This window comes from Phyllobates terribilis, unplaced genomic scaffold (assembly GCF_046119375.1).
Source record: "Phyllobates terribilis strain yellow unplaced genomic scaffold, ASM4611937v1 Scaffold_11__3_contigs__length_659146591, whole genome shotgun sequence".
Classification (NCBI taxonomy): domain Eukaryota; kingdom Metazoa; phylum Chordata; class Amphibia; order Anura; family Dendrobatidae; genus Phyllobates; species Phyllobates terribilis.
Window position 1 is genome coordinate 321639991 of NW_027362771.1, and position 25754 is coordinate 321665744.

Sequence of the window (25754 nt, forward strand, 5' to 3'; positions counted from 1 at the left end):
GCGTTCCTTGGGCACAGTCTATGTAGAAACCGTGACACATATATAGTACATATGTAATACTCAATAAAGCAAAATAACAGTGGGATAGGGGATATTAACCTCCTAAAATCCTTACAACTCCCAACTCACAGAAAATATGTGCAAGCAATAGGCACAGGCGGTATCTAATAAAGAAAATGTATGTATTATATTTGCAAGCAATAGATGAGTATAGTAATTAGGGAATCTGTAAATCTATACATAGGGAAAAGTAAATCTATACATACCTGTATGGCCCATAGTAGAGGTCTGATTGCAGAGAAAAGCACTTTAATCAATTCTCTTTTCCACAGGATTGGCGTCCGCTGGACGCCAAGCAATCCCCGCCTATCTGCTTATTATTCCCCTAAATCCCACCCTCCCCTGCACGTCACAGGGCCCTGTGACAGGCTCTGTGACGTGCACTGTGCTCCATGACTTCCGGGTATGTGCAAAGCTCTGCTCACATAGAACGCGCTTTGCTTCATTCTGGCCCCGTCTGCCTGTGCTCTGCGCCGCTGGTTTCTATTGCGCAGGCGCCAGGGGGTCACTGTCACTTCCGGGCGCCTGCACAATAGAAACCGGTAGCGCAGTTCACGGACAGACGGGGAAGCAAAGTTTGCTCTATGTGAGCGGCGCTTTGCGCATACCCGGAAGTCAGGGAGCTCAGTGCACGTCACAGGGCCCTGTGACGTGCAGGGGAGGGGGGAATATGATAATTAAGCAGAGAGGCGGGGATTTAGGGAAATAATAAGCAGATAGGTGGGGATTGCTTGGCGTCCCCCGGATGCCAAGCCTGTGGAAAAAAGAATTGATTAAAGTGCTTTTCTCTGCAATCAGACCTCTACTATGGGCCATACAGGTATGTATACTGTAGATTTACTTTTCTATACCCTGTATGGTCATAGTAGAGGTCTGATATCGCCCAGGGGGTTACAGATTCTCTTTAAAACATAACATTTAATAAGATAAGTTAAAATAGAATTAGTCACTATTTGGTACCTAGGTAATAGTGAATAATTATATTTTAACTTATCTTATTAAATGTTATGTGTTAATAATTAGTATACTCACCTATTGCATACACATGTAATACATACATTTTCTTTATTAGATACTGCCTGCTTCTCACTAACATAACCCTATGGACATTGTAGTGAGCACATCAGGAGTATTCCTGGGGTACGCGCTAAACGGACAGTACATCACAAACACGTTGTAAACACACCTAAATAATTTAATGTCAATTCGGTCTGCCATAGTTTCTAAGTACATTTCTTTTCTCCGTGTTCTTCCGTAGTAAGTTTGATCTCTACACGAAAACTGAAGATTTGCCTGACGTGGAGAATCTCCGACCATATTACCAGCGCTTAGCAGACAAGTATTGTCCTAGGGTGTTATGTTGGTGATCTTATGCTTCATACGCATTTCTTTTTCCTATATCACAATTTATCCTTTTTTGGCCAGATATTTTTTTCATGTACCTACAGTTATTGGTGTTTGATGGAGCAATTTGAAGTGTAATAGAGAACATGATATACTAAACTATCTTTTCAATCAGAAATAAAGCTTAAACCACTGCACTAAACTAATACTGCAATGAAAAAACTCTCGTGCAAATGCTGCTCCCTAGAGCATAAAAGATATACTGTCCATGTACTATAAAAATTGGCGCACATTTCCAGGTACTGTCCTGTGGTTTGGATTCACAAATCCTAAAGAGAAATGTGCACATATCTTGAAACAAACATTAATAGGAAATTAAAGAATTAGAGTAACTATCTCTGTAGAAATATAGAGAATAAATTAGGCCTTCTCCTTTTTTACATTTAACAACAATTATTTGTTTAAAGCGTACATACAGTATTGTAATCATTTTCTGTTATTGTTCTTGTGTATCTAAAGTTAAAAATAAAGCAACTTTCTATCGGCCTGAATTAATAGTAATTCTCCTTTCCTCGACGTCCTTCGGCAGCACACAATGGGTTAATTAGCTCCCTACTTAGAAACAGAAGGCATATTAAACAGCAGTAATTAATAAATTATGCAAATTATCATAACAATATCCACTCGTCCAAGACACATAAGGCCTCCTTCATACGTCCTTGTATCCAGTACACGTGGCGTCCGTTTTTTTTTCACGGATCCCACATGTACCCATTATAACCTATGGTGCTATGCACGTCTGTATTTTCCAGAAGTACAAATGAAAAGTGGCAATACAAGTCTATGGGTCAGTGAAAAAAATGTACAGCACATGGATGGCATCAGTGTGCCATCCGTTTATTGTTCTGGTTTAACATTGAAAGGTATAGGAGAAGTTTTGCAATTTATTTATCCATACTGTACAAACACTAATGGCAAAAATCAGACAAGCAGATGACACACTGATGGTAAAAAAGAACAAGCGGATGACACACTGATGGTAAAAACAGACAAGCGGATGACACACTGTTAGTAAAAACGGAGGAGTGGATGACAAATTGATGGTAAAAACGGACACGCGGATGACACACTGATGGTAAAAACGGACGAGCGGATGACAAATTGATGGTAAAAACAGACAAGCGGATGACACACTGATGGTAAAAACGGACAAGCGGATGACACTGATGGTAAACATGGACACGCGGATGACACACTGATGGTAAAAATGGACAAGTGGATGACACACTGTTAGTAAAAACAGACGAGCTGATGACAAATTGATGGTAAAAACAGACAAGCGGATGACACACTGTTAGTAAAAACAGACGAGCGGATGACAAATTGATGGTAAAAACGGACAAGCGGATGACACACTGATGGTAAAAACGGACAAGCGGATGACACACTGATGGTAAAAATGGACAAGCGAATGACACACTGATTGTAAAAAAGGACAAGCGGATGACACACTGATGTTAAAAACAGACAATGATGGCAAAAACGGACACAAGGATGACATGCTGATGGTAAAAACAGTCTCATGGATGGCATACTGATGGAAAACACTGATAACACTGGTACCAGTTTTTCATGTACGTGTTTTATATGGATGTATGAAACCAGGCAGGATACACACAGCGTAATTTTGTTTCTTCTTGCAAAAAAAAAAAGGATGGGAATATTTTATCGTTCCACTCGCTGCATACATGAGTACCTCGGCTCACTGCTGTATACATGAGGTGTTTTCATGTCCTTCGGCTCTACGGTGCACAAGGTGTTATCATGTTCCTCTGTGGCTCTGCTGCGTATAAGGAAGGAGCTTTCCTTTTCTAGCCCGACTTTAAATCGCTTAACCCCTTCACAACATGTGTCGTACATGTATGGTGCAAGTCAGAAGTAGGTGTATGGAGCCCACCCCATACGCAGTAGGTACTTGCTGTGTGGTACAACCAGGACCTGCCTCTAACAATTGCGAGTGGCACAAAGCCGCCGCCCGCGATTGTTACCCTGTTAAATGCTGTTGTCAAACTGTGACAGTGGCATTAACAATGCACCGGCATGGGGGCGCATCATTTTATGCATCCATCGGCGCACCCATGACGCGAACACAGGTCGCTGATCGGTTGCTTTGACAGCCGGGGGTCTGTTGAAGACCTCCATGCCTGTCATTACGGAGCTCCCTTGAAACCCTGCCTGTGGCCGGGCTTCAAAAGGAGACCGTGATTTTTTTTACTATGTGCAGCAATACTATAACATTGCTGTATATAGTACAAGTGATCAGACGATCACATGTTTATGTTCTCTAAGGAGACTAACAAGTACAGTGGAAAAAAAAGAACGTTAAAAATTTTTAAAAAAAACATAAGTTCAAATCACCCCTTTCCTCCCCCATTAAAAAGAAATATAATAAAAAAAAAACTTAATAAATACACATTTGTGAACAATGGAAAAAGCTAGTGAATGATACAATACTATATGAGAATATAGTATATAGAAATATGGGATGTCCCCAGAAGTTCCAAAGGATATGGGAAAGATGGTGTGATTCACCCTCAACACACCTATCTCCTGATGCCATGACCTCGTTAATCTTACGTTATGAGTCCTGATATATGCCCTTTTGAACACATGGAAAATGATATATGATACACTGCTCAAAAAAATAAAGGGAACACTCAAATAGCACATCCTAGATCTGAATGAATGAATTAAATATTCTCATTGAATACTTTGTTCTGTACAAAGTTGAATGTGCTGACAACAAAATCACACAAAAATCATCAATGGAAATCAAATTTATTAACCAATGGAGGCCTGGATTTGGAGTCACCCCCAAAATTAAAGTGGAAAGACACACTACAGGCTGATCCAACTTTGATGTAATGTCCTTAAAACAAGTCAAAATGAGGCTCAGTAGTGTATGTGGCCTCCACATGCCTGTATGACCTCCCTACAATGCCTGGGCATGCTCCTGATGAGGTTGCGGATGGTCTCCTGTGGGATCTCCTCCCAGACCTGGACTAAAGCATCCGCCTTACCTGGACAGTCTGTGATGCAATGTGACGTTGGTGGATGGAGCGAGACATGATGTCCCAGATGTGTTCAATCGTATTCAGGTCTGGGGAACAGGCGGGCCAGTCCATAGCTTCAATGCCTTCATCTTGCAGGAACTGCTGACACACTCCAGCCACATGAGGTCTGGCATTGTCCTGCATTAGGAGGAACCCAAGGCCAACCACACCAGCATATGGTCTCACAAGGGGTCTGAGGATCTCATCTCGGTACCTAATGGCAGTCAGACTACCTCTGGCGAGTACATGGAGGGCTGTGCGGCCCTCCAAAGAAATGCCACCCCACACCATTACTGACCCACTGCCAAACCGGTCATGCTGAAGGATGTTGCAGGCAGCAGACAGCTCTCCACGGCGTCTCCAGACTCTGTCACGTCTGTCACATGTGCTCAGTGTGAACCTGCTTTCATCTGTGAAGAGCACAGGGCGCCAGTGGCGACTTTGCCAATCCTCGTGTTCTGTGGCAAATGCCAAGCGTCCTGCACGGTGTTGGACTGTGAGCATCTGTGGACGTCGGGCCCTCATACCACCCTCATGGAGTCGGTTTCTAACCGTTTGTGCAGACACATGCACATTTGTGGCCGGCTGGAGGTCATTTTGCAGGGCTCTGGCAGTGCTCCTCCTGTTCCTCCTTGCACAAAGGCAGAGGTAGCGGTCCTGCTGCTGGGTTGTTGCCCTCCTACGGCCCCCTCCACGTCTCCTGGTGTACTGGCCTGTCTCCTGGTGTACTGGCCTGTCTCCTGGTAGCGCCTCCAGTCTCTGGACACTACGCTGACAGACACAGCAAGCCTTCTTGCCACAGCTCGCATTGATGTGCCATCCTGGATGAGCTGCACTACCACGAGTGTGAAAGCACAACCAACATTCAAAAGTGACCAAAACATCAGCCAGAAAGCATTGGTACTGAGATGTGGTCTGTGGTCCCCACCTGCAGAACCACTCCTTTACTGAGGGTGTCTTGATAATTGCCAATAATTTCCATCTATTGTCTATTCCATTTGCACAACAGCATGTGAAATTGATGGTCAATCAGTGTTGCTTCCTATGTGGATAGTTTGATTTCACAGAAGTTTGATTTACTTGGCGTTATATTCTGTTATTTAAGTGTGCCCTTTATTTTTTTGAGCAGTGTATATATGGACTATAAGGCTAAGTGCCCACGAAGCAGAAATGCTCTGAATTTTTTCTGCATCTCCCAGGCAGGAAAAACACATGTGGATTGTTCATGCGGATTGTACATGCGTTTTTCCTGCCAGGGACAAGCGGATGTGAAGAGTTCTTCACATGCATTTTCGCATGCGGGTTATCAAGCGCTTTTCCAAGCGATTTTAGCATCACTTGGAAAAGTGCTTGACAACTTGGTCACACTATATAAATCTATGCAACCGGCATGGATTTATAAAGTGTGACCAAGTTAATAGTTAAAAAAAAAATAAATTACATGACATCAGCGGTCGCGTGACCTGTCACATGACTAAATGACGTCATGGAAGGACATTTTACACCATCGCGAACCGCCAGGACGCATCGCTGAGGAGACCGGGGGCCATAAGTATAATGTTTTTTTTTTTTTTATTTTATTCTTTTTTTTACAGGTACTATAGTACCCGGGTCTGGTTGAGAGTCTCCTCTTCTCCAGACCCGGGTACCATCCGCACATTGAATCGCTTAATATCCGCATGTGTACATGTACTCATACGGATATTACGCGATTCAATGCAAGTCAATGGCAGCGATTATGCAATGATAATCCGCAGCGGAAATTTCCGCGCATGTTCACAGCATATGCGGATTATCATTGGGGACCATGGGGCACGTATTACCAAGCGTTTTTTAAGCGTTTTCGCTGCGGAAATTCCACCCCAAAAATGCTTGAAAAACACATAGTGGGCACGCAGACTAAGAGTGTACCTCTGCTACAACCATAATTAATATATGTACTGAATTCTGATGAATATACAAATAATTGACCCGATCGGTAAACATTGCAAACAGAAATAATACAAGAACGCCAAAATTAAGATTTTTTGGTTGCTGCAATGCCACAAAAAATGCTGTAAGAAACGATCAAAACATATTTAACCCAAATTGGTATTAATAAAAATGTAGTCTCGTCCCACAAAAAAATAAGCCATCACCCAGCTCCATTGACCGAAAAATGAAAACATTACAGATCTCGAAAAATGGCGACATAACCTTCCCATTTTTTTTTTTTTCAAACTCCTGATTTTTTTTTTCACCATTAAAGGGGGTTGTGCGGTACTTTAGATTACCCCCCCCCTCCTACCATGTATTCCGCCCCAGGTCCCGAAGACTTTTTGTAAATACCTTCTGCTGTTGATTATGCCTGTGAGCGGCGCTATCACTGGCCGCTCACAGGCATCACGTGACCCCCGGCTGCAGCCGGCTCTGACATCCGCTGATGTCATGACAAGTGCTGGCAGCAGCCGGGGGTCACGATCTTCCTGGTTCCAGGTGGATGCCACACTGTGGGCGGGGTTACCACCCACATCACACCCGGCATCCACCGCGCGCTCTGCCTCTCGCCATTCATTGGGAAAGTGCGCGGTGGATGCCGGGTGTGATGCGGGGAATAACTTGTTGTGACGTCAGCACGGGGTCACGTGATGCCTGTGAGCGGCCACCGTTCAGAGGCATTATCAGCAACAGAAGATATTTACAAAAAGTCTTAGGGACCCCGGGGGAATACATTGGGGGGGTAATCTAAAGTACCGCACAAACCCTTTATAATAAAGAAACTGGACATGTTTGGTATCGCCGTAATTGTATTGATTAGCAGAATCATACTGCAAGGTCATTTTTACCACAAAATATACAACCGTAAAAACAATTTAAAAAAAAATAAAATAACGGAATTGCTTTTTTTTTTTTAACAATTTCTCCCCACCTGGTATTTTTTTTCCTGTTTTCCAGTACACTATGTGGGAAAATGAATGGTTTAATTTAAAAGTACAACTTGTCACGCCCAAAAAAAACAAAAAACGTCCTCATGTTTGTATGTGCACATAAAAATAGAGTTATAGCTTAGGGAAGAAGGGGAGGGAAAAATTAAAACGTAAAAATGTAAATTGGCCGCATCATGAAGGGGTTAAATGCAATTTACCTACACATTACACCTGTAGCTGCAGGTAAATAGCATTTCTGGAGGTGACAAGTTCCCTTTAAAGGGTATATCCAGGACTTTATTAAAAAAAACAAAAAATGTACCTAAGCACTAACAGGCATTTAATTGCTACTTACGTGCCTGTTGTGTAAGGCACTGTTCTTCCCTGGCACAGAGCAGTCACAGACCGTTCCTGCCGGGAATTCAGAAGCCTCTGCTGATGTCGCGAAGGCTTCTTTTCCGTTCCAAGCTGTTGACAGGTCGGGACTTCCGTTATTGTGATTGACAGCTGGATCCCGCTACCTAACTGGGGGAACAGGCTGTCAATCAGAATGACGTCGTAAGTCCCACCCAGTCGCGTCAGCAGAGGCAGCTGAATTCCCGGCAGGAACGGTCTGTGACTGCTTTGTGTTGAGGAAGAATGACTCCGTGCACAACAGGCAGGTAAGTTGCAATTACCTGCCTGTAGTGCTTTGGCACATTTTTTGTTTTTCCATAAAGTCCTGGATATTCTCTTTAAAGTCAATATTATCGCAAAAAGCATGGTATAATTAACGGCATTATTAGTATTAATAATGTTTAATAATTTAAAAAAAACAAAATCCTGTCCTATCAGGCCAGTATCATAAGACATGCTCCAGAGTACGCACACAGGTAATTTTGATCCAACAAGATAAACAGAGTGGTGTTTGAGTTTCCATTTCCTACACAAACTGGAAAACATTTGTTACGTTGTAAGTGAACTTTACATTCTTCCATTTAACTCTTTGTTTTAAAGAATTCACAATTAGGGATAACTTTTCTAAATAGACGGATAGTTGTTTTCATACAATGCAGTGTGTGATGCCCCCGCTATAGGCTGGGCTCATATCAGCGTTATGAATTGTGTATTTTTCTGTTTTGTATTAGTACAGAAAAATGATAATCCTTATCTGTCACATGATGGTCATCAAGCGCCAGAAGACATGCTCTATCCCAGAAATTTATTTTTCCTTTTAAGTTTACTTACTGATTTATTTGGGATGCTGTACCTTGCAAGATCATTCTGGCGATTTAGTTAACACAATAGTGTGAGCCTCACTCAAGGTTTCCAAAGTAACCTTGATAAATCTGTTTCTAACCGCATCGTGCCAAGCTAAGATTTCAACCATACAAAATGTAATCTTTACTTTTTTCCCACCATAGACAAGTACATTACCATTTGTATATAGTTTACTGTGCTCAGGGCCAGACTGGCCATCGACAATTCTGGTAAATGCTAGATGGGCTAGTGAGGCAGTGGGCCACATTCACCACGAAACAGATACCGTTAACAGCTGTGGCGCAGCACAGAGCCATCGACTCTGCCAATTACTCTGGCAAGTACTTGCAGTATGCTGGAGGCTGGTGCTACGCAGGCCAAGTCAGGCAGTGTGATGATATCACATTGCGCAGCCTGCGCCGGCCCAATGCTATACAAGTCAGAAGAGGACAAAGAGGCAGTGGTGAACGGGAACCAGGAGTAGGAGAGTTTAAACTTTAAAAAAAAAATTCTTATATAAAAGTTGTCCAGTCAAAAGTGATGTCTACACACTCTGTGTGACTGCAGACTTATGAATCCCCCCCCCAGCGTAGGCACTGTGTGCTACGTTATACATACCACCGGCCATTCAGCGCCACCTTGCTCCATACTGTTGTATGGAGCGAGGCCACGCCCCATCTAGTGACGTGGACGGCCAGTGGGCGCGTCTGACTAGAAGGCGCAGCCTCGCTCATTACAAGTGTATGGAGAGCGAGGCCACACCCACTGACCAGGGGTATGTATAACACACACATACCCTCTGTTACCAGTTCTCATACTGGCAAATCCTCGCAGTGCACAGTGCCTGCACTGGGGGGATTCATAAGTCTGCAGTCAAACAGAGTGACTGCAGACTTATCACTTTTGACCAGACAACCCCTATAAGGGCCTGAGTCAAGGGGTAAGGCATAATACTCTATGGGCACTGTGGTGGAAAACACATTGTACTGGGTGCAGTGGTGGGGCATCATACTGTGTGGGGGGCTGTGGTTGATATTCCATGGTGGGCGCTGTAATAGACATCACACTGGAAAGCTGTGGTGGACATCTGTCATGGGTGTGTCAGGTGCGACAGTCGCTCAGAATTTAGCTGTAGAAGGTCACTGCGCTTGGCATTGCAGACGCCTTCTTGATCCTCTCATCTCGGTAGCATAGTTGCATCCTTTAGGTCCCAGCAGTGACCTCCACCTTCTGCTGCTGATTGACACACCCTTGCTTGGTAATTAAAAACTCTTTCTCGAGAGAGTCGCCAGTGATAATTCTATGTACCTCTGTGCAGGCTTGCAGCACTAGCAGTCGGCTAATTTCTTCTTTGGTGCCCTTGGAAGAAAGTTGGCATTCGCTTTATGGTGTCTGATCAAGCTAAGTATATCCCCTTTGTTTGTCTACCTTGTCTTTAGCTTGTAGTGGGGTCTGACCAGTGCTCACCCCGCCCCCCCTCTCCACCTCCCCACTATCTAGGGCCTAGCTCTAGGGACATGCAGGGCTTAGGTTGCTGCTCGGCGATAGGTGTGGAACCTATATAGGAACAAAAGGGAAGGCAGGGTGATATTAGATCTGACTAGGAGTCTCCACTCTCCCTTTCCCTAGTTGTTGGGCTCCCTTCCCGTCATTGTGCATTTAGTCTTTCCCTCACCTTGCGTGATAACATAATAGTCTCTGTGGGTGAAGGATTGTGGGAACAGCATACATTATGTGGCAAGAAGGGTTTTCTAAGTGGGTGAGAACACTAAGGGGCATCAGTAGGGGCAACATAACTATGTGCGGAATACATGCCCTCCCTCCAGTCTATAAAAGTTGGGAAGTAGTGTCTTCTGTGACTGCATTGTGATAAGGATTTTGCTACGGGGCCCCATAATTTCTGGGGATCATTATTATATGGGAAGCACAGGAGGCATCATTCTTATTTATAAGAAAGCATGGGGGGGGTTATTATAAGGATGTACGGAGTTACTATTATTAACGGAGTCACAAGGGGAATATTATTACTATTAGTAAGAAGGACGCAGAGGAGGCATTATTACGGTCTAGAGCACTGGTTATAGCATTTGTATGATTTGTATAGAGGTGGGAGGAATATGAGGAGGGTGCTGTAAAAACAGTAAGCCAAGGATGTCTGTGTTAAATTTTGCAAGAACGAGCTATCGATGGACGAAGCAGAAATGGCAGTGTAGGCCAAATTGAAACAGTAAAACTAATTTCTAAAATCAGCGAGACCACTGGTAAGTACCTAAATATATACAAACTTATATTTCGGGGGGCTCATCATGCCCTCCCACACCCACGATATTATCCAATGTGCTGTGGGAAGGAGGGTGAGTAAAGAACGATCATGCTTGTTGAATTTTAACTTGCCTGATCCTTGAGGTCATAGGAGAGGTGGTGTCCTGGCAGCAGCTTACGGCTTTTGCAAATGAGAAGCTGCACAAAAAGCTGCAGCTAAAACTAGCATTTCAGTGACAAATACTCAACATGTATGGGCAGCTGAAATCACACTTTCTTGGACGCTTCTGTAAAAGTGTTTTTAGCACAATTATGACAGTCTTATGACATTGATAAATGAACTAATTGGTTCTGTCTGCAGCTTCTTTTAATACAATGTGATTACCTACAGCAGTTTTTAAAGGAATAGAACAGATATGCAAGTACAGATTTATTACAAAAATCATCATGAAATTGTGCACATCCGATAAGACAAGAGCTTTTTCCTGAACAAAGAGTGACTACGCCATACAAAAGCAGATTTATTTCTTAACAACCTGGACATTGATTTACAGAGCTTGTTCCATGTAAGGGTCAACTTCTAAACAGAAGGTTTTACTTCTAAATTCCAAGTCAGCAAGAACATTTATATCCTGAACATTTCACCGTTTAAAGCAGATACGTCAGCTGAATTTTCTGCCATTTTACTACTTGCCAAAACAGCATAAAAAAATGATAGCCAAACTTACAGTTAATAGGCGCACTTAAAGAGAATCTGTCATCAGGATTTTATACCCCAAACTAATGGCATATATGTAAAGGTGCTTTAATGCTGAGTAAATCCTTACCTTTCTTGCAGAAATCTAGTTTGCTATTTTAGAGAAATCCATAGTTGAAATTGTATGTTAAAAAGGGGTTTCCCAAGAACAAAGTACATTTTAATCAATAGATCTTGGAATAATAACTTCCACAGTTGGATGTTAAAAAAAATGTTCCTGTGCCAAGATAATCATATAAATGTGCCCCTGCTGTGTACTGTGTAATGGCGGTGTCTGACCGTGAAGGGACATCTTGTACTCAAGGACAGCACCATACATACTGTGATCTTAAATAATAGCTACTTGGATTTCTAGTTATGAATTTGGTGTATTCACGAGGAAAATGCTTCTATTGCCCACCGCCACCATTCAGGTTGGTGGAGTTGGACAATAGAAGAGGTAAAAGGGCCCACTTGCACATCCAAAGCAGCTTCTGTCAGACACAAAGGGGTGCATTATGATGAACTATTGAACTGCAGATGGTCCCTATAATGTTCTAGCACAAGTGCCCTCTTCTGTGTTTGTCCACTCTTCAAAGTGATAAATGCTCCTACATGCCAAATGACACTTTTTTGTGCTGTTTTGGACTGGTAGCTATATTATACCGCCTTTACATTTTGCATTAAATTTAGCTGACAGATTCACTTTAAAGGGGTTGTCCCAAGGACAAAGTACATTTGAGTCAATAGCTCTTAGAATAATAAGTGCCACAATTGAAGGTGTTAAAAAAAATGTTCTTGTGCTGAGAGAATCTTAAATGTTCTCCTGAAATGTACTGTGTAATGGCTGTGTCTTACCTAAACATACCACAGCAACAGGGCAGAAGGCAAAAGAGAGTATACAGACAGGACAGCATGAGATGGTATGATCAGACCATGTTCTTGCATGGTCAGGCACAGCCATTACACAATACATAGCGGGGGCACATTTATAAGATTATCTCAGCACAGGGACATTTACAAAAAAAAACCCCACAAAAAAAACATCCAGTTGTGTAAATTATTCCAAGATCTATTGATTAAAATGTACTTTGCTGTTGGGAAAACCCCTTTAAGTAGTGAAGAAGTTGCAAGTAAAATTGCAGACTCCATTGAAATGTTGTCATCTTTACAAAGTAAGGTTACAATTGCCATGTGCTGTCGTTTAATACTAGATGACAAGAACAGGAGTTTTTAGGAAAAAAACACAAAAAAAAATCACCAATTTCAAAACAAGATTTTAGCAAGAAATTCCTCCTGATATACAGTAAAGTCGTGATTGTTGGACAGTTAAAAGTTTCCTAGGTAGTTACTACCTCCTTTAAAGAACCCAATGATAAAAAAAATAGATACTTCTGATTAATAAATATTTCTAAGTACTATTTTTATTAGAGGATGAACGGATCTCTTTGTGCGACTCCGCTCCATGGTCCAGGTCAGTAGTTTCTGGACGTTGACAGTAGCTGTGGAAATTCACTTACCCTCTAGGACGTCTCTACAGCCCAGATAATCTTAAGCAGAGCCTGGGATGCCTGAGGGTAAGGAAATTTGTGCAACTACTGACCTGGACCATGAACCAGGGTTGCGTGAAATGATCCGTTCATCTTTAATTTTTACCCAAACTGAATGGGAACCAATCACCGGTACAGATATGTAGACTACAGCACCTTACAGATATCTCATCTGCATAAATCTTGGAAGCACACACTATTTCCCATAGTCACCTGATAATCACTGACAAGGCGTGGGCCTATGGTTCGCTTATTTTTAAACGCTTATATAGTAACAGACAATTCTGCGTCGACCATTTTCTTTTCTTTAAACACAAAATGATTTATGAGAGACAAAAGCACAATGTATACATATTGTGAACAGTAGCATGGCACACCTATATACCGTAAAATGCACACTTTTCTCTTTATTTGTGACAAAGCCATATGTAACCAAGGCACTTCAGGTTGACAGATTCACACTTGTAATCATTAAGGCACTTTAAATAAGGAGCCTGGCTACTTGGAAAGGCAAGCTTACACATACAGTAAAGATGTCTTGACGATAAGATTAGCGTGCAGATTATTTTTTTGGCAATTTTTTTAAATTTAAATGCATGTATGTATTTGAGGCTAAAAATAATTTTTTGTAACTGGGTTTCATTAAAAATTTCGCACCTCTTGACTTTTTCAGGCTCTTTCTTTACCTGCACGTTCAACCTTAATGTAGTCTACAGTCATAAATCAGCTGAGAAGAGATAGATAACAGTTACTAAATCTTTGCCAGACCATCATAGTGGGCTGACTGACCTACTGATTCTCAGTTAACGAATTTTACAGCCAGCAATAGACAGTGCAACTTTTTGATGGAAATGAATTTCAAAAATGAATTTTAGGCAAAAATACATGATTTTAAAGGGAATCTGTCAGTAGGATCAACCCTTCTAAGGCGTCTATATGGCCATGTAGGTCATAGGAAGCTGAATAAAATGATACCTTGATATCTGTGATCCAATGTCTTATTCCAGAGAGATCCACATTTTTCTTATATGTAAATTAACTTTCCAGACTATGGGCTGGACACTGATCTGCATGAGACTCCACCTCTAGATATAAATAAAAGGGGGAGTTACCAGTGTAAGACATGTAACAAACAGTAGAACTGAACTGTGTCTCATAACAAACACATTAGCAACTGCAGCTCTCACAGCTCTGCTGTATTGTAACAATATTGCAACCCTGTCTGCCTGCGAGAGGAATCTGCAGAGGTGTCAGTTATAACCACACACAGCTCTGCAGTGAGATTAGCCATTACACTTGTAATGCCCCCTTTTATTTAAAATAAGACAAATTCTTATGCCGATCTTACAAGGGCTGATCCTACTGACAGATTCCCTTTAAGAAAAAAAACATATATAAAAAAAAAAAAAAAAAAAAATTGTCCAAAAAGGTGGACAATGCCTTTAATTGTATTTTTGGAAACATTGTGCATTTGCACTGCCCAATACATGGTTGAGTTTCCGGCCAATATTAATGGTAAGGCATTATATTTTCACATGTTTAGTCTGAATCGCAATAAATGAAACATGATCTTAGCATTTATCACAACCGCTAGAAATTTGGAAGCATAATTAATATCTACTGCAAAAGGGGCAGACGATAGATGTAACAGGTATCACTAGATTTAGAATTTTGCACCAACTTTGGCCATCGTAATTCAAGACTAGTATGTAACCCCTTGCTGTGGGTGCGGGGTGGGGTTAAAACTAAATTAGCATTTGGATAATTTGCATAAACATATAATAAAAAACAAGATTAAAAACTGAAGAGAAGTGGCACATAGTAAGTAAATTCATTGAGCAGTGGTCATGGATCCACCATTTCTTCAAGGAAGCCTAACTGTAATTAGCAACACTTGCTGCAATGAGTACCACAGAGAATGGTGAAGAGAATGAAGCTCCACCAGTGTAATGAAGTAGTGACACATTCACAGCCATCTACTCGATTTATGGACGGTTGTGCCAGGTGGAATGACAGTCTCAGGCCCCTTATGCAATCATTAGCTCTTTTCTCGCCTCTTGTTATTAGGACCAGAATCCTTCCCAGAGCTCCCAGACTCTCCTTGTCTGCTTGACTCTTTCGGCTTCCTCTTATCACTCGGCGGTTTTGAGTGACTCCGTTGCTTCGAGACTCCTGGCCGGTTACCTCTGCCAAATAAAGCTTGTAAGGAATAGATGACAACTAATGTAACAAGAATGGAATACAACAGTAAAGGTGCAGGGTATGGCCGTAAAATGTCTCGTATAAACCGAAGGGCTGATGGAAGGGGAGCATCCAAAGACCGACGAGGAGTGGGCTTATCCTGAAGAAGAGAGAGGGAAAAAAATAGATAAAAAGGTTTGTCAAAAGTTATAAAACTTTGGATTGTATGATCAGGGCTTATCCACCCAGAATGTATTGATGGCCTCTCCTTAGGGCAGGCGAGTGTATTTTCGGTCCAAGTGCAATCTGACAAAACATCAGATCGCACTTGGATCAATGTTAGTCTATGGGGCCATGCACATGTATGATTTTTCCCTTGGACAGAGGCTATTCGAGGGGGGTAAATAAATGAAAAATTGCAGCATGCCAGAGTTTGAGTCGATATTCGAATACACTCGGCTATGCAAGTCAATGAGTGTGCTGAAAACACTGGACTGCACAAAGAGGACATCTGAGTGCAGTCCGATTTCTGGGCACTGACACAATGGAGAAGGTGGAGAATTTTTCTTCGCCATCTTCTCCTCATCCGAGAGAATCTGATCACATGCTGATCAAACTTCATTCAATATGTAGTTAATGCCTTTGTGTACTATGAGAAAAAAATATATATAAGGCACTACATAGTGCGGATATATGTATGAAATGAGTTGATAACGGTAAAGCCATGAAAGGCAGAAGGTAGTATGCACACCTTAGGAGATATGCTTCTACCAGGCACAATATCAAGACACAGATATGTATCCATCCATGTATATCTGTGTGTATGTATGTGTATTCTTTTAATTATATGGTTTTATCCTTCATATAATAAATTTTCATTAGCAACTGAGCCCTTTTATATATTTATTTTAACAAATAAAGCATAATTGTAAGTTCTGGTTTAAAAGCACAGGGGGTAGTATCACAATTTTCCTAAGGTAGAATCATGGGCTCAAATCCAACTAAAGTTTTTTTTTTAGAAATATGTATTTATTTTTTTCTGTGGCGTTGTGACCTTTGACTCAGCCTCATGATGTAATTTCCTTTTCCTGTCTTCTGTACATAAATCTCTGCGGTTTCTTACAGCATTATGACATTAGAAAGTCTTTGGTCCACTTTGGTCTTGTAACAGCCCGTCATGGGTGGGGGCACAGGAGTCGGGACATCTAAGGAGAGGTCATCAATATATATTGACCGGAAGACCCCTTTAAAAGTTCATTTGTCTATTTAATTACTCAATAATATAGGGACATATTTAGCGATTACAGTATATTACCTATAGACCATAAATAAGAACCTTCCAAAGCACAAAGAAATGCTGCAGAGTCAGAGTGACAAGAAACTGGAGCCTTGACATTGGCAATCAAGCTTGAGCAGAATCCTAGCATAATGGAATCTGGTTTCATATCTGGTTGCTGCACTAGGTTTTACTATATATTTAATGTATAAATGGAAACTCAATGTTTTTACTGAAAGCCTCTATATTTCATACACCGTATAGACACATACCGACCCTGCTGAGGCCAAAATGACACTTCTAGCTTCTGCTGAGTATATGGCGGCTTATGAGTGTTTGTTGCATAAAGCCCTAAGCTTTCTCGTCACATAACCTAAAAACGCATGTACTCTAATCCACGTTTAGATTAAAAAAATTTGGTTTATGGAATAATTCTAAATTTAATGTAATACAAGCATATCCACCATCAATTATCAACATTTTCTATTTAAAAAAAAAAAAAAAAAAAAAAAAAAGAAGAACAGACAACTATATGCTGTAAATGACAATTTGCTATGATGCACCTAACCTTCAAGTAGGTCTAATCTTAATACTGTCAAACATGTTTCAGATGATAACCCCAAACTGCATAATATAAGGTGCAACTGAAAATCTGTCACAGGCAATATGGTTTGTATAAAGGGTGGTCTTCTGAAAGTGGTGGACTTTCAGAGAAGTTTCACTGTATAATTACTTACTTTTAAGCCATATTGGTTTAGAAGAGATTCTAGTGTATGGTCTCCTAGGAACACCATTGGGTAGAATTCTTCTGCGTGACGTCGGCGCCACCAGTTACTAGGAGTGTGCCTGGCAAAAGGACAGAATAAGAAATTGCCAATTGGGCATAATCTGAGTAACAAAGTGCAGACTCCAGCAACGGTTACAAAGGAAAACACTACAAATACAAAGAGAAGGATATCAAATGTCCAAACTGCAATACTCAACAGCTGTAGAAAGGTGGGAAGGGTCCAGCATCTGCAGGCTGAATGAATTTAAAACGCACATTTTGTTAAGAATTAGTCTTAAAAGAAAATTGATTCAAATCCAATAGTAGCAAAGGGACACCGGATCTATGCATTTCGAATCCAGCAGGCACTCTTAATCATGATTAAGTCCCAGCTGGACTCAAAGCGCGTAGTAGACCCTTGTCCCTAAGCTACTATGGACTTTTAATTCTTTTTAAACTAATTCTTAAGAAAAAGTGAGTGAGTATCTGCACCCTTCCCACCTTTCTACAGCAGCTTACACAGAAACCAGCCTGGAGATGTCCGTGCACCGCAGCCAGAAACAACCAGCAATATTTCCCTTGGATTGCTGATGACTATTCCTTTTTCTAGTTGCAGTACTCTGTGGGTGTTAAATGACAGCTAAAAAAAATTTTTTTTTCTTTGTGCAGCATCCACTGCTTAAATACACAATGATTTCCGAAGGAATCAAATAACAGTTCAGTCAGAAGCTCTTCATGAGACCGTATGCAGTGAGGGGGTCAGAAGGCGCAGAGAACTCACAAATATCAATATTGACATTAAAGAAGATCTGTCACTAGAATTCACAATACAAACGGCATAGATATTAAAATATTAGACCGGATGAGGCTGGCATACTTACGCTGAAATTCCATGTCAGAATGGCTTTAAAGTCCTTTTTGAAAATTTTCATAAAATAAGCATTTTAGGAGTTGCGGAATATACAGCCATTATGATATAGATTTTTAAAGTAAGTACACCAGTGTCATCAGTTCTAAGATCCATTTAATAGGGCATGCCACTTATATTGTTAAATCTGGCAACATCCGCTTTAAATAATATTATGGTACTTTGGTTAATAAAGTTATTTTGAGTAACAGCAATAAACCTATTCTTGTCTATGTCACGCAGTGAAGGCATGACAAACCAAATTCAGCAGATTGACATATTAGGAGCAGGGCTGCGAAGTCGGTAAGCCAAACCTCCGACTACTCAATTTCCATGCCACCGACTCCATGACTCCGGCTCCCTCATACATGGCTCATGTTTAAGTGATAAATTTAAAGTGGCACAGATTCATCTCAGCTCAAAGACTAGACCCTTAGATCATGAATAGAACATTTTATAACTTTCCAAAATTCTTATGAAAAAATATTCCCCACAAACTGCATTGACCTACTCTAGCAAATTTATTATATATTTTAGGAGTCTGAGTTGGTCCATTTTATACAGACTGACTCCACAGCCCTGATTAGGAGGCACTCTCAACATCTTGGGTGTTACATATGTAGATGTGAGGTGACCAAAATGTTAAGGTTACCCTGAAATTCAGGTATAAAAACGAACAGATATAATTTTGGTACAGAAATAGTAAGAATAATCTTTATTTTTATATAGCGCTAACATATTCCACAGCACTTTACATACATAATCATCGCTGTCCCCGTTGGGGCTCACAATCTAAATCCTCTATCAGTAGGTCTTTGGAGTGTGGGAGGAAACAGGAGAACCCAGAGAAAACCCACCAAACATGGGGAGAACATACAAACTCCTTGCAGATGTTGTCCTTGGTGGGATTTGAACCCAGGTAATCAGGGTAAACGTGATATAATTTGGAAACTAGTAGGGATTATACTGATTTCTAACTTTAAAGCGTAATAAACTGTACACCATAAGTAATACTCACCCTGTCTGATCAACCTCTGTGTACCAGTACTTGTATAATTGTGCTCGTATGTACAGAGGAGGATGCGAGTTGAAAGGATAGAGAGATTCATCATTCTGCACCAGACGTATCACTGGTAAAATAAAACATGATGTGTTATGCTCAGATCACACTTCCAAGTTCTTTTTGGTCAAGTTTCTGCTTTTTGATTGAAAAAAATAGGGTTGCATGTTACACAATTCTATCTAGTTTAAAAAAAAATGTGACCGCTGTATTACCAGTAATGAGATTTGCTCACCTGCAGGCAGGCAAAGGAGTTCAAGGCAGGGTGCAGAGATCAGATATTCCCTTATGCAGTGTCTGCTGACCAGTAATAGACAGCTTTTCTCTTGCCTAATTAGGGTGGTGTTCACTAGACAGTGTTGGGCGACCTTTATAGCAATGACATCTCAATACTTTTAGGGGTGAGCTTTATGGGTTATGTTAGGAACAGCCTTTGAGTGTTTGCTTATGTGTTATACAACTGGTGTACTCATTTATGGCGCACCTTAATGCAGATATATTTGGCAAATTTGCTCAATACTTCTTTAATAATAAATTTTCACAGTTATTACCAATTTATGATAAGAACTATAATGAAAAGTATACATGAAATGATCAATGTTGCTGTACACAGCTGTCGCGATGAATAATTAAAGGATTTATTAAAAATTCACATAGATCTCAACAAACGTGCTCTCCGTTAGCTCTTAAATATGAACTATCACCAGGGCAAAAGTGGCCAGTTTTTTCAACTTCTTTTATTCCCACTGTTCTCCTGGTTATTCCAGTATTTGTCATTTAGAAATCAGTCTTACGGTTACAGAAATAAGGGCCTTATTATTTAGCGCCAGTTTTTATGGTCCTTATAAATGAGGCGCGGCTCACGGGATTCTCTGGGGGCGTGTCTTCAAGCTGCTCTGCATAATTACCCTGTAAGCCACGCCCACTTGTAAAGACCATTTAAAAAATAGCACTAAACAAAAAGGCTCATAACTGGTACCATATAGCAGATTTCAGAAAAACAAAAAAATACTCAGAAGAGCTGTGGGATTAAAATAAGATCAATCTATCACAGTGAAAAAAAGTCCCTTTAAATATATATTCTGCCTCTAGAGAAAAGGAAATATTGGACCTATAGAGAAGGACTACTAGCAGGACATTTTAGATAAACTGCTGCATTGGCCTTGAATGGTTACACAGGTTATCACACATATTTAACACATTGAGCGCACAAATATTCAAGGTTTTTATTTTACAGAGGGCTGCGCCCAGACCTGCTGTGCCCCAGGTGTAAGGCACACTAAGCAGACCTACACATATAGTGGTCATGAACTCAGAGACTTTTAGGAAGGGGATACTGTACCCAAAAAGAAATGTGGAATCCAAGTTTCAGAAATGATGGGCCCCTGGATTGATGGGTTAGGCATGGCCTCAAGAGAGCTGATGAGGATTTGCCTGGGATTATTGTGAATTTCTTTGACATGTCTCTGTATCTATACCTGCTATGGGGTATTTAGTAAAGAACTGTGGGACTATGGTGTGAGTAATGGAGTTGTGGAAGATTCACGAACAAATTCCTTTTACCTTAATGACTCTGCTGATGCTGGTATATTAAAATGCACTGATAGTTATCCTCTATGCATCTTGTGAGAGAATTGGGTAATATAAGGGTGGGTGGGAGGAGGGTTGGGGTTGTTTCCTTTTGATGTTTTCTGCTTTCTTAAACAAAAATTGAATAAAAGCACTTGGTAAAAACACGTAGTCTTTAAGAGGTTGTCCACTACTTTTTCAGTGATGACCTATCCTTAGGATAGATCATCAATGTCTGATCGGCACCCTCGCTGATCAGCTGTTATCGGTGTCAGCGGCAGCAGCCGGCCAGAACTGCTCAATTGCGGAGCTGCTCCGTCTTCGGATAGTGGCCGCGGGAGGGTACTGCACATCCGACTTCTACTGATTTGAATAGGAGGCAGATATGTAGTACCCTGCCGCAGCCACTATCAGAAGACAGAGCAGCTCTGCAATTGAGCATTTCCGGCCACAGCCAACACAGATAGCAGCTGATTGGCGAGAAAGCCGGGTGTCAGGTCATCAATGTCTGATCGACTGGGGTCCATCTAAAGGATAGGTCATTAATGCTAAAGTAGTGGACAACCTCTGTAAATTAATCTGATTTTTATTTTTTTTTTAGATAGAAAAACAGGCAAAAACAGTAAAAAAAAAAAAAGAGCATTAGATAAATTATGAAGGTGGTAAACCTCATCGATTCAGGGTTACAATAAATCCCAGGTTTGTAACTTTTAGAAGCAGAAACTTGTTAAATTTTATCCTGGAATTATCATCTCAACCCAGCAAAAAAAAAGTCAAGTGTTAAAAATTTCTGTTATACCAAATTCTACTCAATGCCAAGCAATAGAACACAGCCTTTTCTATTTCTCACCATCTTTGTTTCCCTGGAGAAGACGATAAATAAAGCTGGTAAACCACGGACTGTGTGTATGATGGCCAAGGGCAGCAAACCACATCTGCCAGTCAAGCCGAGGTTGATGAGGTGTGATTATTGGAGGAGGCGCACTAACATTTCCAGGCTTGTACATAAACTCAATTTCCTGATGATAAAGACAGAAAAGTACGTATGAAAAAACAACCAGCAGCAGAAACAAAGCTGATCAAATCAGCAGCATTAAATATGAAAATATATACATGACTTATTCCTCCCAAAGACCACACTAAGGACCAGGGGGCACTCATTACGGGTGGAAGAAAGATGATTCTGGCACCTAAACAGGAAAGGGTTCTTTACAGTCAGAGCAGTCAGACTGTGGAATCACCGACCACAAGAAGTAGTAATGGCAGACACTATAGCAGCCTTTACAAAAGGGCTAGATGATTTCCTCAGTACACATAACATTGTGGGTTATAGATAATGTAGTGACAACAAAAGTATAATTGGTGGAGAAAGGTTGAACTTGATGGACCTAGGTCTTTTTTCAACCTATGTAACTATATACTAATTTCTAAATATTCTATCAGCCTTAGTCACTGCTCTTCCACTGAAGCAATAGCAAAAATAATGGCTAATGTAAGAAAAAAATACAATAAAACAGATGTAATTTAAAAAGGTTAAACCACCACAAAAGACAAAAAACACAAAAAGTGAGAAACAACTAATTTTTACCGTCCAAGTCTGTTTATCATAACTTCCTTCGACCACCACCTCTGGGCGACCTCCCACCCCGGTCATGCGTCTGAACAAGCCATAGGAGTTCACAAGCTGGTATTCATCCACTGCTTTAAACATACGATGCACTGATGGCCAAAGTTGACCATTCGATTCAACTTCAATGTATGTATAAGGTACCTACACACAAAAAAAATTAAATAATGTAAAATTGGTAAAACTGTAAAAACTATAAACCAAAAAAAAATTATAACATGAAAACAAAACAACTACCCAACAAGCTGCCCATATGTCTCGTCTCAGGGTTAAAAAAAATGGAGAATAAGAAATTCAAAGTCTGCGTTTCACTGGATCCACTAGATTTTTCCGCTCAATTTGTAAACTTACAGAGGCAGATTTATTTTTCACAAGCAGTTTTGAAGTGTTTTACTATTAGTGATCACAAATCGAAAGCGGATTCATAAACTTCTAAACTCTTAGGCCCCAATTCATCAAAGCTTTTACGCTAGAATTCTGGTTTAAAAAGCTTTGAAAAATTGCTACATTTTGGCGCAAAGTGAAGTTGTGCTGACATTTAGCGACCTCTTGCCATTGTTGCCCAGCTCCAACAAAATGGGTGCTGCAGAGGCATGGCAATCCCCGCTTGTCTAATGTATGACGATCTGTGGTATTTCTTACGCCACAAATCTTACTCCAGTCTCTGACTGGAGTAAGTTAAGTGACGAGGCACATGCCATTTTTCAGACACGTCAGAGTCATTAAGAGGCGTGCGTCTCTTAATGAATCAGGAGCGCCTGACTCCAGCACACCTCCTCATCAAGACCAGCATGAAAACAAGCCAATCCAATACTTATACTGTGACTTTCTCCAAAGCATTTGATTTGTAGCGAATTGGAAGTATTTTAATTGTCCTGAAAAAAGGTGTGGTCTCCTAGGACTGTATCCTACTCATTTCATGCTCACTTAACAAAATGGCTACTGCATTCCCTGCCTTGGCTTTCATACAGGTATGATAGTCCCTAGCTTTGCTATACAAAGTGATCTACCAGCTGCAAGGAATCATGGGGAAGCCAGAGGTGATGCGATCCTTCTCTGGCCTTTGTAAACTTCTGGAATGTGTAAAATGTTGGTGACCATTTTGGACGATTTGCGCAAATTAAAAAACATTAAAAAAAAAAAAAAAAATCACAAATTGTTCAAAGTCGCCGGGTTTGAATTCTTAAAAATTCATTTAGCATCGAATCGATTTCTTCATCTCTAGCTTTTTGGCGTCTTTAAAAGGGTTCATGGTAAGAGAGGAATTGTGAGAGACAGTACATAAAGCATAGAGAATGAGAATTGCAAAGAGGTTTTTAAACAATTTCACATTTAACACTGGGAATGTGACAGAATATATCTTTTACTATCATAGTGAAACTTTTTACTAAGGTTTTTCGGTAAAAAAACAACAAAAAAAAAAAGCTTACACGGAGACAGTGTATTAATAGGATAGATAATAAAAAAATATATAAATATTAAATAATATAAAACACACACACGAAATGGGTATGATCGAGGGGTAAAACTCACCAGGCTGATTGCAAACATTCCTACTGCAGCAATCGAGAAAACAACCCACTGTATGGTAGCCAAAAGCTTCCAGAACAATCCGCGCACAGACGCGCTCCTGAGGGGACATAGTAATATATCTCATTTATAACATCTCTCAATTAATGTATATATTTCCTGATACTTCGTGTTTTGTACCTAGTAGATGGGTGGACAGTCCACTGCCCTTTTGTACTCACAGTGATGGCTAACGGTTGTTCAGAAGCCTCAATCATGGAAGCACAGGCTATGTATATTTACTCAGAAGCCAGCCTTAAGCCCCCGTCACACTAAGCGAGATAGATCGCTAGCGAGATCGCTGCTGAGTCACAAGTTTTGTGACGCAACAGCGACCTGAGCAGCGATCTCGCTACGTTTGACACATAGCAGCGACCAGGCCCCTGCTGTGAGATCACTGGTCATGTCGAAATGGCCTGGAGCATTTTTTGATCGTTGAGGTCCCGCTGGGTAGCATGCATCGGTGTGTTTGACACCTTACCAACGACCTCATTGGCGACTCCGAACTGAGACACATAGGCGTGCATTTGCGTTGCATCATTATACAGGTCGCTACGGGTCGCCGTATCGTTGCTGCGTCGTTGGGAAGATCTGACTGTTTGACATCTCACCAGCGACCACATAGCGACGCAGCAACGATCCCTCCCAGATCGTATCGTTGTCGGGATCGCTGTAGCGTCGCTAAGTGTGACGGTACCTTTATTCTAGCCATACTACATATGCCATCTACATCCCCAAAATCAGTCCTGATCAACCTCAAAAAAGTTTTGACTACAAAATTTGTAGTATTCACAGAGGTCTAACCTTACATTATGGACAGACGGCAGATATTTCATAATACAAGGTGTAGGCAGATAGTAATGCCAGCACAAAAATACCAAACATTGGACAAAAACCTATATTATTATGCCAGCCACCTAGAAGTACCCAATGATGCCTCTTCACTGCTCCCCTGGTTTTTGTTGACATGACGTCACAACTACAGTACACGATCAGTGTGCCGACACAGCTTTTAATCTTAATTATCCAGACGTGTAAATTCAGTAGGCCAGGAGCCATACACCTTTATCTTGACTTTTGAGTTGGTGTTCTTCTTCGGTTGATCACCACAATCTATTGTTTGAATAAGCCTGGATGTTGATCACTTGAGGTGATATTTGTTAATTGATGAATGGCTGTTATTTACATCTTATATCAACTCCCACGACGTATTGTCTGCTGGTTTTGCAAGGCGGCGACTCAGTCTTGAAACAATGATGTTTGCTAATATGATAATTACATATTGTACTAGGCCAACTAGTTTGTTGATCTGCAGAGCAGTGGGATACCAATTATGCAAATTGATTAAATGCTCAAGCAATGAGACATGAGCCCCTGCCATTTTTCCCCCTGACCTATAAATGATAACCTGAGCCACAGACAGAAATATAAAAAAGGGATTTCTATCGTGCAGAAGGAGATTCAGAGACTCTTCAGAACAGCAACCAGGATATATGGCTCCATCAAGAGGAATACAGATCTGCTCCATTGACTATCACTGAACTCTGAGACGTTATGAAGAAAACCAGGTTGGGACAATCAGGTCACCT

General features: G+C 40.9%; 2 protein-coding genes across 2 annotated transcripts in view; one reads left to right on the top strand and one right to left on the bottom strand.

The window, feature by feature from the left end:
* Positions 1-1955, top strand: part of MIOX (myo-inositol oxygenase) — a 51084-nt gene extending 49129 nt beyond the window's left edge. The window contains exon 10 of the mRNA XM_073652593.1: positions 1319-1955. Coding sequence (XP_073508694.1) covers positions 1319-1427 — 109 coding nt within the window. The 3' untranslated portion in view covers positions 1428-1955. The remainder of the gene's footprint in view (positions 1-1318) is intronic.
* Positions 1956-11273: 9318 nt separating this feature from the next.
* The window catches only part of LMF2 (lipase maturation factor 2), a 33401-nt gene continuing 18920 nt past the window's right edge, over positions 11274-25754 (bottom strand). Inside the window, exons 9-14 of the mRNA XM_073652594.1 lie at positions 24130-24226; positions 22558-22740; positions 21820-21988; positions 19359-19470; positions 17405-17513; positions 11274-15551 (exon numbers count right to left, since the gene is read on the bottom strand). Of these exons, the coding sequence (XP_073508695.1) occupies positions 15249-15551; positions 17405-17513; positions 19359-19470; positions 21820-21988; positions 22558-22740; positions 24130-24226 (973 nt within the window). The 3' untranslated portion in view covers positions 11274-15248. The remainder of the gene's footprint in view (positions 15552-17404; positions 17514-19358; positions 19471-21819; positions 21989-22557; positions 22741-24129; positions 24227-25754) is intronic.